This window comes from Motacilla alba, chromosome 3 (genome assembly GCF_015832195.1).
Source record: "Motacilla alba alba isolate MOTALB_02 chromosome 3, Motacilla_alba_V1.0_pri, whole genome shotgun sequence".
NCBI classification, from domain to species: Eukaryota; Metazoa; Chordata; class Aves; order Passeriformes; family Motacillidae; genus Motacilla; species Motacilla alba.
The window spans coordinates 86,624,878-86,638,712 of NC_052018.1; the positions used below are offsets into that span (position 1 = coordinate 86,624,878).

A 13,835-nucleotide genomic window follows, 5' to 3' on the forward strand; every position below is an offset into this window, starting at 1 on the left:
TGTAGTACAGAATGATAACAATCTCAGCAATTCCTCGGCTCATGCCAGGAAATTCTCCTCACACATTGCTTGCAGGTTTATCAGCCTTATCAGATTGGACACAAAAAATAAAATTACAAAGGAGGCAAAAGCCAGTGTCTCCACAACAGAGCTTCTAAGGAGCAAACACCACTTTATGTGGGAAAATCCAAGGTATGGCTTAGCAAAGGCTGGGTTAAGCCACAAAGGGGATACGGGACTCAGTGCCACACCATAGCATCTGCGCGTATCATGTACGACATGTCAGCCACCCCTGAGCACAAACACTGAAGTACAAATGCACACCTACCTCAGCTCTAGTGCTCACTGAGAGTGTCACACACGTGATGCTCCTCACTAGAGCACAAACTGTTTCACAGATGAATCAAGTATCATTGTTCTTCTTCCACGAAAGGGAGACCTGAGCAGCAACACATCCCACGTGCCCCATGTCCAGCCAGTCTGATTCCAAGCAGCTCTTTGTGGTCTTGTGAAGTCTTTGTCCCACTCTTGAAATCAAGATGAATTTACTTATTCCTAGTAAAGTAACAAATGAGAACTACAACTAATGCTATTCTGAAGATCAGAAACCCTGCAAATGGTGATTTTTATTCATTTGTTGACTTTTTAGGAGAATCTGTGAAACCCCCACTGAAGGTTTACAACTTTGACTTCCCAGATACCCCACGACAACACCTGATGGGAAAGTGAAGTGAAAACAGTCTTCCAAGCAGGTCATGCCAACATTATTTCATCCACACCCAAGCTATCAGATGCTGGGAAGCTCACATGTGAAACCACCCTAATGCTCCTCACACCACCAGCTGCTGCAGAGGTGAAGTGACAACACAAACCTTTCTTATGGATTCGTTTGCCCAGGTCCTCTGTGTTCAGTGGCAGCAGTGTCACTTCAGCAATCTCTACTGTGCTTATAACTCTTGCATTCAATCTAGTTAACAAGTAAATGCTTACTGGACACTTAGAAGCCCAAGAAAAACACTGTAGGAATGGATTCTGTCCTGCACAACTTGTGCTAGTGTAACTGACAAGTTCTTTGCAGGGCCTCTCCTACATCTATTCTATCTACTGACATGTTCTCTTCTAGATACCTGCCCAGTCACAACACAACAGCTTTCTAAGAGACTCCTAAAATTCCCTTCCCTAGGAAACTGATGCAGAAGATACTGATTTTAGGAACTTTAGCTTCAGAATACCTGGTGTTTTGAAACCCTTTTGAAGTATTACTGTGCCTGTATTTTCCTTAGCTAAATATATAAAATACTTAATATAATATTAGGATATCTGCTGTAAGTTTTACAGAATTTGAGATTAATATTTCAAACCCACCACTACAACAGGCAAATCAATTTCCATAACTTTCACTTCTTAATCAATTACAGATTTATTTCAGGTGAGTTTAAGACACATAGGCTTCTCCATGTACCAATGAAGCTGAAACTACAAGGGCAATCTCTATATAAAACAGCCAAAACCACATGGTTTGTTTTCAGGGTTTCAGTTTTCTATTAGTTCACCAGTGATGAGATATAAATACTCCAATGAAGCCTAGACTAAATGTATTTTTAGGAGCAGTGGTCTAGAAAATATATAATTAACAAATTAAGAAGCCCAAAATAGTTCCACAGAGCGGCCCACGACACTTCTTCAGCTTGTCACATGGTTGTTGCTGTGCCCAGCAATAACTGCTCACCAGCAGCATTTTGCTCAGTTTTCATAATTAGCTATAGGGTTTGCACTTATTTGCTGTCAGAGCAGCTCCCATCAGGCACAGAGGAGAAACGCTCACAGTTTACAGGATGACATCTACATCTGTTCCCCCATGAGTTTGTGCTCATGGGGGCTGTGCTCTAGAGAACGCATCTATTTCACAAAAACATGGCCTTAGCCCACAGCTGGAGAGACAAACACTTTAAGTGATTTCAGTGAAAATTCGTTGAACTAATTGATGAATTTCAGAGAGTGATAAAACTTCTGAAGACAACAACTATCAGTCTGTGGATCTCTTCACTCAAGTATTTCAGATGAAAGAGAAAAGAACTCTAACATGAGTTACTGATTACTTATTGTTCTTGACATGTGCAACTAAATATTTGTAAAAATATGCATTTACAGCATGGACTTATAATAAACTCATTAAACCCACAATTTTTTCCTCCCAAACAAATATAAAAAGAAAACAATATGGCAGTTTATACCCCGTTTATTAAGACAGAGCCATCTATTACTTAATACACTGGTTGGGTAGCCATAAATCACATTATTTTCTTACTCTATTAAGATGCAAGACAGTTTGGCAAACAAATAACAAAGACAAATTAGGCAGGGTGGAGAAACATTTAAGCTGCAGTGAGTTAAAAAACATCTAAGCTGGGGAGACCTAAACCAGCAGAGTTACACAAGGTGCTGGCATCGGGTGACGCTCGTCACGGCGTGCTTGCCAGCCAACTCCTCGAGTGCCCAGCAGGCCTGCCAGGCTCCTTCAACTGGAATGTCAGAAAAGGTCCAGGGACCGTCTGGATGCCGCTTTTTTGGACATCTACCAAAGAGCGCACCACCAAAGCTACAGTTTCTGTGTAGGGATCGCATAGTTCTTTGTAAGAATGAAGGCTTCTGGTAAGAAAGTTTATAGTGCAATCTGAATTAATTTGTGCCCACAGTGTCATTATCCATTTTCCCAAAACAGTTTAAATATAATTGTGTAGGAATTTGATATCTCTGTAAAGATATTACAAAGCAGTGCTTACACAGTTGGTGACTACATAGATTCCATTTTAATAAATATATCTCTTCAAGCTTTTGCAAAACTACAAGTACGAAAGCAAGAAGTGGCAAAGCAGCCAGGTGCTTCTGTATCTTCTGAACGTTATTAAAATTCTCAGGGTTCTAAGGAGTTCAGATACCCTATCACACAGGAAGCACACCCCGTGTTCAGTTTAACAGCTGCTCAGGGAAGAGCAAAACCTATTTCTGCTTCCTCTTTGCCAACGTGCCACCAAGTTACAGCTCCTGCTGAGAAGTCAGAGAGGCTGCTTTACTCCAGACAAGCAAGTTCAGATATGTTTCTGCTTGTCAGCATAGCTGTGTGCTTAACATGGAAATTTGTAACACGAGCTGTATTGCGCAGTTACACACTTTTTTTCCTACTGAAGACAAAAAAAGGTCAAGCACCAGGAGCTTCAGCTCATAAAATTCATTGTGTTGGCCCTAGGGAACCTTGCTGGTAACAGCTGTAGCCTTAATGCAAATTTACAAAGTGAACACTTAGTCAGCTCGAAAAGCATACACACAAGAGTTACCCTGATAACAACAAATACAGTATCAGGTTAACATCCTGTTGACAGACAATTTTTGTAAATGGAATATTTTATAAAATCATAAATGGCAATGCTTCATTGAAATAACAGATTTAATTTGCTTCTTGAAACAACTATTCTTAAATCAGTCTGACAATATGCAAGCAAATTAAGTAAAAGCACCAGATTTCTTTTTAGTTTTCAAAAGATTGTAAGGTTTAAGTCAACAAGAGATTGTTTGGGTTTTGATTTTTCTTTTATAAAGAGTCTTGATTTAAGACAGTGACAGCGGAAAACTTCTAAAAAGCATCTTCAACAGATCCTTATCCCATTGCAAAACATTCACATTAGGTATTTTGACATAAAAACATCAAACCTTTTCCTTTTCAAAGTCCTCATCGGGAGCATTTTCAATTTAAAAAAAAGCTTAAAATTCAGACATTGGAAGTAATCTACATTTAACAGATACAACTCATGGTGAAGCTAAATGATATCTGTACATCAATACTGCAAAAAGGAAAAGAGCAATTAGCAGTGTTACACCATGCTCCATAGGAATTAATACTTTAAAAGCCAACTGATTTGATTTTTACTTAAAAATAAACAGGTATGAAAAATCTCCTTTGGTCACAGTCCAGAGACAACTGTTTAGGTAAGTGTGAAAGCAGGAAAAAGCACACCAATCAACTGGTCATAATATATAAGTGAAGATGAAGATACAAATAAAATAGTCCTTTTAATTGCAAAGCATGCCATACACAGATAGAAAACACACAGAAATTTTAGAATTCCAATATATTAATGCTCACCATATTGGTGTACTTCAGTAGATTCAAAAAAGACCATGAATGTAAACATGCTTGGAGGGATCTTATTAACATATAAATATACATGTGCAGGATACTTGCAGACTAAGGTTTGGCACATACGTGCTCACTTCACAACAAAACTTTCAGAAACTGAGGCTCAAAAAGTGCTTTCATGATTTTAAATGTGAGTTTTAAATGTCTTAAATGGAGAAACACTATTTTAGAAAAGAATCAACTAAGATTTAGCTAATATTTTTCCATTAAATACTGTCTTTCAAGATAACTTTGAAAAAAAAAATAGCCATGATGCCTGCAGATATATCTCTCTGGTACTCAGCAACTTCTGACAATGACAACTTCTGTCTTACATGCAATTTCTCTGCAGCACAGAAAAGCTTTAAAGCATTCTGTAAATATTTTGGCTTGCACATGGAGACTGGAGCAAACAGATTTTTTACTACAGAAATTCAGAATCTTTGCTTGTTTCTAAGTAGTGCCGAACCTTAAAGTTAAATATGGACTTAGGGATTTGAGTGACATCTGTAAAGCTTGACTTCATATTGTCAAACACTACAGACAGACACATCTTTTCACAACTCTACGCTTCTGATTTAAGGACTATCATTTTGTAAGCAGCAAGTCTTCAAATGCGAATAAAATTTAAACGTACGTAAATGCAAAGCATTAATTAGCAACTTAATTTCTTCACAAGTTCCATTCTGACAAGTAAATTATCTGGACAAGCGTACTTGCCTTACACGTATTTTCAAGAGTTATGCATTTAAAACTGATAAACACCACAGACCTGATAAAACTGCTAAGAGATCCTAAACTCATAGACTCTTCCTGGATACTCAAAATATAGTATATTTTCCTTTCTCCAATTCCACAGGGACATAAAATACCTTTGGTAAGATTCCTCACAAAACCCTCCTACATAGTAAGCACTTTCTATAGCTCTTTCTGCTGAAACGAGAATCACCTCAAAAAAACACTTGACAAGACTGAGGCTCAAAAACTCATCTGTCATGTAACCAAATTATATTGGAATAATACAAGTGTACCTTTTTATATTGAATCCTACCATTAAATTAAAAAAAAAAAAAAAGCTGTGGTTTGTACACCTCTTTAAGACATGTTTAAGGTTTTCTAAATGAAACCAGAATGAGAAACACAAATGAGAAATCAACTGTTTGCATTCTCCACCTACTAGCATTTTAATGCCTCTGGATCTGAAAATGAATTCATTAAGAAATACACTGCAACTGGAATAGTCAACACTCAAGTCCACCAAAATTTAAAAAGTGATTCATTTTAGCAAAACCACACTAGCAAATTCTTCTGTATATTTCAGTGAAGCAGAGCTTTAGAAAAGCTGTAGAGAAATAGATAATTCCTTTTTTGTGTGTTTTAGGGGAGCAAATCTCTCCATAAAGATTATTTATACAAAAGCAAGAGCAAACTTTCTGAGATAAGGGTTTGGGGTTTTTATTTTTTTTTCCCAAAGATTCCACCACATGATTAAAAATTAGATGAATGTGTATTCCTGACCACATTGACAATGTCACAGCTAGTTCATGACAAGCAACTGCAACGAGTGAAAATGAAAAACAGGTCCCTGCACTGGGACAAAGCTTGGTTGCAGGCTGACTGTATGACACTAATATTGAAAGCAAGAATTTAAGTAAACTCATCTGGCATTCAGATCCGACTGAGGGAACAGTGAGAACGACACAGTGAAGGTACACTTAGGTGCAATTTCATGCTGGTGACTTTTTCCACTTTTAATGCTCAGAGCAGATTTTAAACCAAGAGTTGCATATCCAATGACACATACACAATTCAAAACTTAAGAGGCCAAGAGCACAGTTGTACACATAATTACATAAACTTAGTATTTACATATTCTAAACAAAGTTCCATTTCAACAGTTGAAGTCTTTTAACATATGAAAGAAGATAATCTACTACAAAGAATGCATAACGGGATCACAAACTTTCCATGAGCATATAAACACATGTTTTAAAGTGCTTTCTGGGTGCTTCAGATTAACCCCTCGCAGTACGAGCTATTATGTAGTGCTGTTCCAGTCATTACAAAATTATTTAAATCACTCCTCTTCAGATGCATTGTGAGTTCAGGAATAATGACAACACCATTGATGTAAAAGCTTTAGGCTCTACCAACATAAACATATAAATTACTTAGGTTCAGATGAAGTTGTCAAATACTTTGGTTTATCATAGCTTGGGATAAATATTCGATAGAACAAAAATTGCACCTCTCCACTCTTGAATTTGTTTTTGTTTTTTTTAACTAAAAAAATACCCCAACATAAATTGACAGTATTCTTTGGTAAAAACAGGACATTTGGCCAGCTTGTGTGTACACCTATTTATCAAAATAGCCTAAAAGTGAACAAATGCCGCTGCTGTACTGTCAATTTACAGGAATAAGCATTCCTCAGTGGGGAGTATCAAAATATTAACCTTAGCAGTTACCTATACAACAAGCTGAAACACCTTCAGCAACCATTACAGGGGATCAATAATGTTTTAGAACACTTTTTGCTTAACATTTATCCTTTGCATTACAAAAACCTGTAAAATGCTCTATGCCTGCAGACAAGTCCACTACCTTGCAGTGACTACAGAAACGTTATTCAATGGTGTACACTGTGAAGTTGCTGTAACAAAAACCAGGAATAAGGTGTGCTGACCAACTAATACTCAACTGCACAGTACTTGTGCATTACCTATCCTAAATACTAAGAAAAGCCTAGTAAAAATTCATTTAACTGCTACAAGTTACGTGAATATATAAAAACAGAGCAGATATACAAGTATAACACTGAACATACTGTACTTTATTAGCACAAAAAGCCAGAACAAGGCACAGCAAGCAGAAAAATACATCAATAGAAGGGTTAGTGTAGCATACAAGAATAACGTTTATTGTACTTGCAGCCAAAATGTTTCCTACCTCGCACAGGTCACTGCTGTAGAGAAGTAAGGAATAAAATACTGTAGCAGCTGGTAAAGAAACTAGGGAGCACTCAGAATTGGTACAAAACATTAAACAGGGGTCAGGGCATTCCAACAAAAGTTTAGTGCAAAATATCTAAGATAGAACAACTTTTAAGTTCCATCTCCAAGTAAATAAGCAAACAGAAGTTAGAATCTTGTTTCTAAGTAATCTGTTGAAACTATCATCAGTGCATATTACTTTAAAACATTTTTAAAAGCGCAGATGGAAAGATATTTACAAATAAAGTGTACCGGTACCTTTGAAACCTGACATTTGCTTCAGAGATGTCAGATTTTGTACTTTGATTATAATAATTCAACCACTTGTCATGTTCTCCATAAAAATGTCAGACAACTTAATATAATTAAGAATTTTTTTCTTGTCACTATTACCTTCCATTGTAAGTTACTAGCAGTCAGGACATCAAAATCTGTTTTGGAAAAAAAACTCACTACCTTCTGTTTCACAGCAATAATCTATTTCTGTGTCCTGCCACAGAAGCAGCAATTCACACTGGAAGGTATTTTTAACTGTCTGAGACAGTATTACTTTTGCTAACAATGCCACTTAAATCTCCAAGTGTTTGTAACAGAATTACAGTACTGAGCAGGCATATTCAAGTCTTAATGATTAGGAAACATTATACACTGTGAAAAGCATGATTCGTCTGTTAGCATCAAAGCACCATTAACTCTTAATGGACTGCTTCTAATGAACTGCTCTTCATTACAAGAAAATATTCACTAGTATTTGGAAACTTGTTTGTGAGCTAAATTATTACTTTGAGTTGAGGAAAGTTTTCAAGAAGAGAATTTTTTAAAAAAAAAAATTCAAATATTAGCAAAAATGCCCCTCCAATAAAGCCTTTCTTTAACAGCATTACATGAATGCCCCATGGGAAATGCCTCATAGTTTCTTCATCCAATTACTACAGCTATAAAAGGGAAACAAAATATTTAGAAATTAGCAAAAATATTTTCATTAGGCCTTAATGAAAAACGTGCAGAATTGTGTCTGCTTATTGTTTCCAAGAGGCATCACAACTTAGTTTGATTAACAGCAGGCAGCATCTGACAGGATACTAACACTCAGCTTAAATAGGGTATTGCAGAAAAGCTAGACGCCATCGGTGCGCTTGCTGCAGTTAAAACTGTAATACACACAAAAAAAAAGCATGTTCCAGAAGCTTATTTTGATTTCCATTTACTTTGTTTTTATAGGTTCCCGCTCCAGCCATCGCACCCTGACTTTTTGTTTATAGTGATACTCCTTTAGAAAGTCTTGCAACATTGAGGGTAGAGGAAGGTCATCGATTCCATCGTACGTAGTGCACCTGCAGATTACCGCCCGGCAGATATACTGCAGACTAAAGGGGAATGTCCTGTTCAGAGATACAGTAAGCAATGGTTCAAAGAACATGCAAGAGCTGGGGTCTTTGTAGTGTTCCAGAAGCCCCGTGACGGTGGAGGAGTGGAACACACAGGGGTCATGGGCATCAAAGCTGAAGTTGTGGTTCCACTGCTCAATGCGTGCGTGCAGCGAGCGGTTGTAGCGGCGGAAGCTCACCGAGAAGAGGTAGTCCTCCTGCGCAGAATCCCTGAGCAAAAAAGTGCCTTCGGGTTTACCCTCCAGAAGTGCTTCTGCTTCGTAGCGGTCCATGACGCCCCAGTAACACGGGTTACCTGTGATCTGGAGCAAGTCCGGCACGAGGCAGTGGATGTAATCGATCTGAGTGTGCACTTTCCAAGCCCCCTGCCTGCTGATATGGCCATGGCTCTCTCCTGACATCTGACGCTGCTTCTGCCGGCGTGACTGCAGGCAAAGCGTTGTTGTGTCCTCTTCGGAGTCACAGTTCCCTGGAGGTGTTATGGTTTTGTCCCCTGTCAGCTCAGTCATACCAGGGGCTAACTTTGGTCCCAGTTTATACAATGGATTTACCTGTGCTGTAGCTTCAAAAGTGTGTATTTGGGCATTGGGAGGGGGATCAACCCCTTCTTCGATACTAAGCCTACGTCTCTCTCTGAGTCTGTCTTCTTCATCTTCTGTGGAAACCAAGGAAGGATCAAATGTATCAAAGAAAGTTGAATGAGGGCTCACGGGTGCTGTGTGTTGTTTAATCAGATGCCACTTCTGGGCCAGATCTGAGCCTGCAGGAAAAGGGCATTTCTCAAGCATTAGTTCAGAGAGATGGATCTTTCTTTTGTTAGAAAACAGAGGTTTGGACTGTTTGCTGTAAGTTCTCATGGGAAAGCACAGACCAACAGTATCTTGGAGACGCTGCCGCAGAGAACGGCTGCCTACTGTCCTGCTGGATACTGCGTCCATGTCATGGACTGAGCTCACCCCGTACCTTCTCTCCCTCCTCTGCAAACCACTTCGTGTTCTACCAAATCTTTTTTCAGTATCCAAGGAGCTCTGTGTTTTGGTAGAGCAGGAATGCTTCTTCTTCCCACCCCAAGGAGCATGCCGAGAATAAGAGTCCCTTCGAGCAAGCCTGGCTCCTGCGGTGACACATGAGTCATTCTCTTTCTCAATGCTTATTTCAACAATCTGAGGAATTTCTGTGACACAGTTTTGGTTCCGCCTTGCTGAATTCTTTGAAGGACTTAAGCCTAATTGCAAAGCAATGTTTTCTCTCAAAGGGCTGCTGGGCTGTTGTTGAGTCAAGTCAGTTATCTGGATGGCTTTCTCTTTACCAGATGAGCAGTTATTGGAGTTCACAACTATACTCTCATTTTGGCTTCCACCCTCATGACTAAAGAGGTTCTGGCACCTGTATTTGAAATTGTTCCACATCTTTCCCACTTTATCCATGGATTACGTTATCTAAATCAAGAGGAAAAGAAATATTAAAATAAAAATATAGTTTTAAAGTTATCTTCAGTTATCAATTAAGTTACAGACCCAAGATGACTATTATTAACTGAATGCAATACTTTTTAAAAAGTGCCCTAGTCTTTGTAGGGTTACGTGGAAGCAAGATGCATCACACCATTTCCACATTTAGAAAAATATCCATATTTTTCAATATTTTCCAAATGAGTATTTAGAAAAATCACCAGAAAGAAAGTGTTTAGGAAATTACAAATATTTCATTTACAAGTAGGACCTCCTATTTTTCTATAGGCATGAAGGTAGGTCAGTCTGCATAGTTGTATTTGATGAATAGGAAATACACAGTCTAAAATTTTTCATTTAAGAAAGAATTTTGAAGTCATATGTTAGGTATGACTCCCTGAAAAGCTTCCAATAAGCAGCAGTAAAACAAATCCTGAATAAGAACTGTTCAAGTCACTCCAAACTAGGAGAGCCATTAGTAAAATCCAACAAGTGCACTGCAAATGTCCAGATGCGCCATGCAAAAACAAAAGCTCCAGCTGCACACCACATAAATTCCAAGATACAGCTTTGTAAGATTAAAAGAATTAGCACAAAAATAGAAATTTAGGGGGGAAAAAAAGCATTCATTCTTATTAGATGAGACAATCACCAAAAGACAATTTTAGAATTCTGAAGTCTCTGATACATTAATATAAGCCATATGAAACAGCTGAAAAAAACCCACCAACCAATGGTCGGCTTTATTACTTAAGATATAAAAGAATGAAAGAGCCCAAGGAGCTTTTCTATCTTTAGTAAGAACACTTAAAAAGAGAGCAGCTCCACAGCAGAAACACAATGACAGTGAATCATGAAGATACTGTAAAAAGATAAAAACATTAGCAGTGTGTATTCTGAAACTACATCTTTAGAAACTGAGTTTGATAATTGGAACAAGACTGCCAAAATTACAGGACTGCCCTAGGACAGAGAGAAGCAGGCTAATTCTGTACTAAAAAAAGTCAGGCAATGCCAAACTAAATTAGATCTAATTAAGTTCTGAGAGAAGTGCTAAACTTAAAAGACTAAAATACACCATCTTTTCTCATTTAACTCTTGACAGAAACTGCTCTGTTCTTTGGAAATATTATTTCACAGCAACACTCTGTTGCTGCACTACTTTCTGTTCAGAACTGGAGAGGAATCTGAAGCAGTGACTAAATGCACTGGGGCTCAAGACAAAGTGGATGATAAACAAGTAGGCAATGCTCTGGTGATCCAGCCTACAAGTCCTTAAACAGGAGCACAGCTGTAAGCCTATGACTTTATAGCAGAATCCACTGAGACTGGAGAAGAGTCAGAGGCATAGCTCACATGAGAAACATGAAAGAGAATGAATTGCAACACCTGACTGTGACAGGAACAAGAAACAAAAGCTTTCTTTCTCACTCTGTAATCAGATGATCCAGTAAACCCAGCGAGCCAGGTACCCAACTGCACTAAGTAAGACCATAAGAATTGAGTGCGGATGAAGAAGCTGGAGAGAAGGGGGAAATCAGGCCTCCAGTCTCTGAAGGTAACTGGTACAAGTTACCTACAACACAGTGCTAAAGGACAATCTGCACAGAAGCCACGTGGTTATTAAGGAGGCACAGTTGCAGAGCAATGTTACACATAGAGGATGCTACACAGCTCCATGTATACGTAAAGACTGTAAGCAAATGAGCAAAGAACGTCTTCCTGATTAAAATAAAAAATCCTTAAATTCTTTTTCTTTCTGGAGTTATCTGGATCAAGCTGGGGAAATTCCAGGAGCAGCAGAACTACTAAAGTCAGGAAGCACCCAACATGTATCAAGTCATTGCAATGATTATAGCTGTTTGTGGTGTCTCAGAATACCCATGCTGACCATGAAGGAGCACGTGTTTGCTGGCTGCCAGCCAATATATTTAAGGTTGACTTCTACATTTTTGTCTCAAGCTGTAAGTTTTTTATTCTCTTCCTAGTCAGAGAGATGTCTAAAATTTTTGATAACGAAGAGAAAAGAATGAGATACTATATAAACTCTATTCCCTTGGCAAGTCAGGCTAGAAAATGTACACATTTTTGTGACAATGAACTGGAATTACTTTTCTATCCAAACAATCACATACTATTCAGTGGTGTCTTTTATTCTGAAATTGCTCTTTATTGCTCTTCCTTTGCACTACTATTCTAAAACATCTAAAGACTGTTAAATGGGTGGAAAGTTCTCTACACCTGCCCAGAAAGCTTCAAGAACAAATAAAAATAAAAACCAACAAAACACTCCACCCACAACCCCCCAGCACACTGGCTTGACAGACTGTACTTTTCAGAAGTTAAATTTAAAAGGTTAAATACTTTTTGTCACACTCAAGAGAATAAAGATACCTTTCTTACCCAGAAAAGTAAATGAGTCACTGTGTCTTGTCTTGAGAATATACCTCAACATGAACTTGCTAGAATCCTTCTTTGACTTGTGGACATGTTTACTACAAAGGGAAAAGCAGAAATTTTGTTAATAGTTAGAATATCATTTGATTTAGACATTTACCATTAATCACTGACATCAAAGGGATATTTTACTATTTATTTCTGAAATGTGTCCATGTAACTGCCTGCTCTTTATATATTTTTAATACATATTAACATAAACAAAAACCTTCACAGAACTTGCTTTTTCTATACATTAACAACATTTGTCAAATACAGTCAGGAGAAGGACTCTGAAATAAAACTTTTGACAACCAAGAGCAAAGCCACAGTATTTGGATCATTGAAGCGCCAGGCACAATGGGCATAATCAAGCCTATGAAATGGTTTCCCCACATTTTGATCTCAAGTTGTGGTTGGCAGTGCTGTCAGACCACCACATACTGTCTCTCCTCCTTGTTTCCAGCTGCTACATCACATCAAAAGGCAGCTAAAAATACACACTTTTCTAATATTACTTTTCCAGGTAAGCAACTGCTGTACTCTCCACAAGGATGTTACATGATTGTGAAGCAAGAGCAATATGAACCATGATTCTAAAAATGGGAAAGTGGAATACAAGACAAGTTCTTTATTAAAAGAGTAGGTCAGCACTTCCCTAAAATAATCATCATTGTTTTTCAGAAATCCAAGAGGAGTTGAGAGATTTAATATGCTCACACCACTGTCAGAAACCTAACAGTAACAGAACGGAGAAGATTAATTTGCTTCTCTGTGCTAGATTCAAGCCCAGGACAGCAGTAAAAGTAAACAGAAAACATTGGGAACTTATACTAAAGCTTTACACACAGTACAGGAAGAAAAATATTGAAATGTGATGCACATGTACTTCAACAAAAAGCTACAGGGTTGAGCAATCACTAGGTGGATATTAAAAGGTAATATTCCTAGGTAGAAACTCCAGAGCAATGGCAGGAAAGTCCAAGTATTACTAGTTTCCATTCCCTTCTGGAGGCACTAAAATTGCTGAAACATTTTTAAAGTTAGGCCACAGTATTGCTATTGAGATTCTATAAAAGTAACCTTTTCAGAGAGCAACAGAGTGACAAGTAAAAAGTATTTATTCCAGATGAAGATCAAAGCACAAGTACAGTTCTTCTGCAACTGTAACATTTATTCTCATTTCTTTTGTTCTGCATTATGTTTCTAGCAAGTCTACAAACACAAGACACTCAAACCTATTAAAATGTGTTCAGTGCAATGCCTTAACAGAGCAAATGCAAGGTAAAGTTGCTAGAAAAAGGGCTGTCCAACTTCAAACAAAACCTTACTTGAAACTTTAGCTCATTCAGCCCTCTGAAGTTCGTCTTCATTGCAAACAAAACCAGTGATG

The 13,835-nt window shown here is 37.9% G+C and overlaps 1 protein-coding gene across 2 annotated transcripts in view; it reads right to left on the minus strand.

Moving 5' to 3' along the window:
- Nucleotides 1-3,430: 3,430 nt before the first annotated feature.
- SOCS5 (suppressor of cytokine signaling 5) overlaps nucleotides 3,431-13,835 on the minus strand; it is a 32,954-nt gene continuing 22,549 nt past the window's right edge. For both annotated transcript variants that reach the window (XM_038130337.1, XM_038130336.1), the window contains exons 2-3: nucleotides 12,410-12,501; nucleotides 3,431-9,994 (exon numbers count right to left, since the gene is read on the minus strand). In XM_038130337.1, the coding sequence (XP_037986265.1) occupies nucleotides 8,372-9,982 (1,611 nt within the window). In that variant the 5' untranslated portion in view covers nucleotides 9,983-9,994; nucleotides 12,410-12,501 and the 3' untranslated portion in view covers nucleotides 3,431-8,371. The remainder of the gene's footprint in view (nucleotides 9,995-12,409; nucleotides 12,502-13,835) is intronic.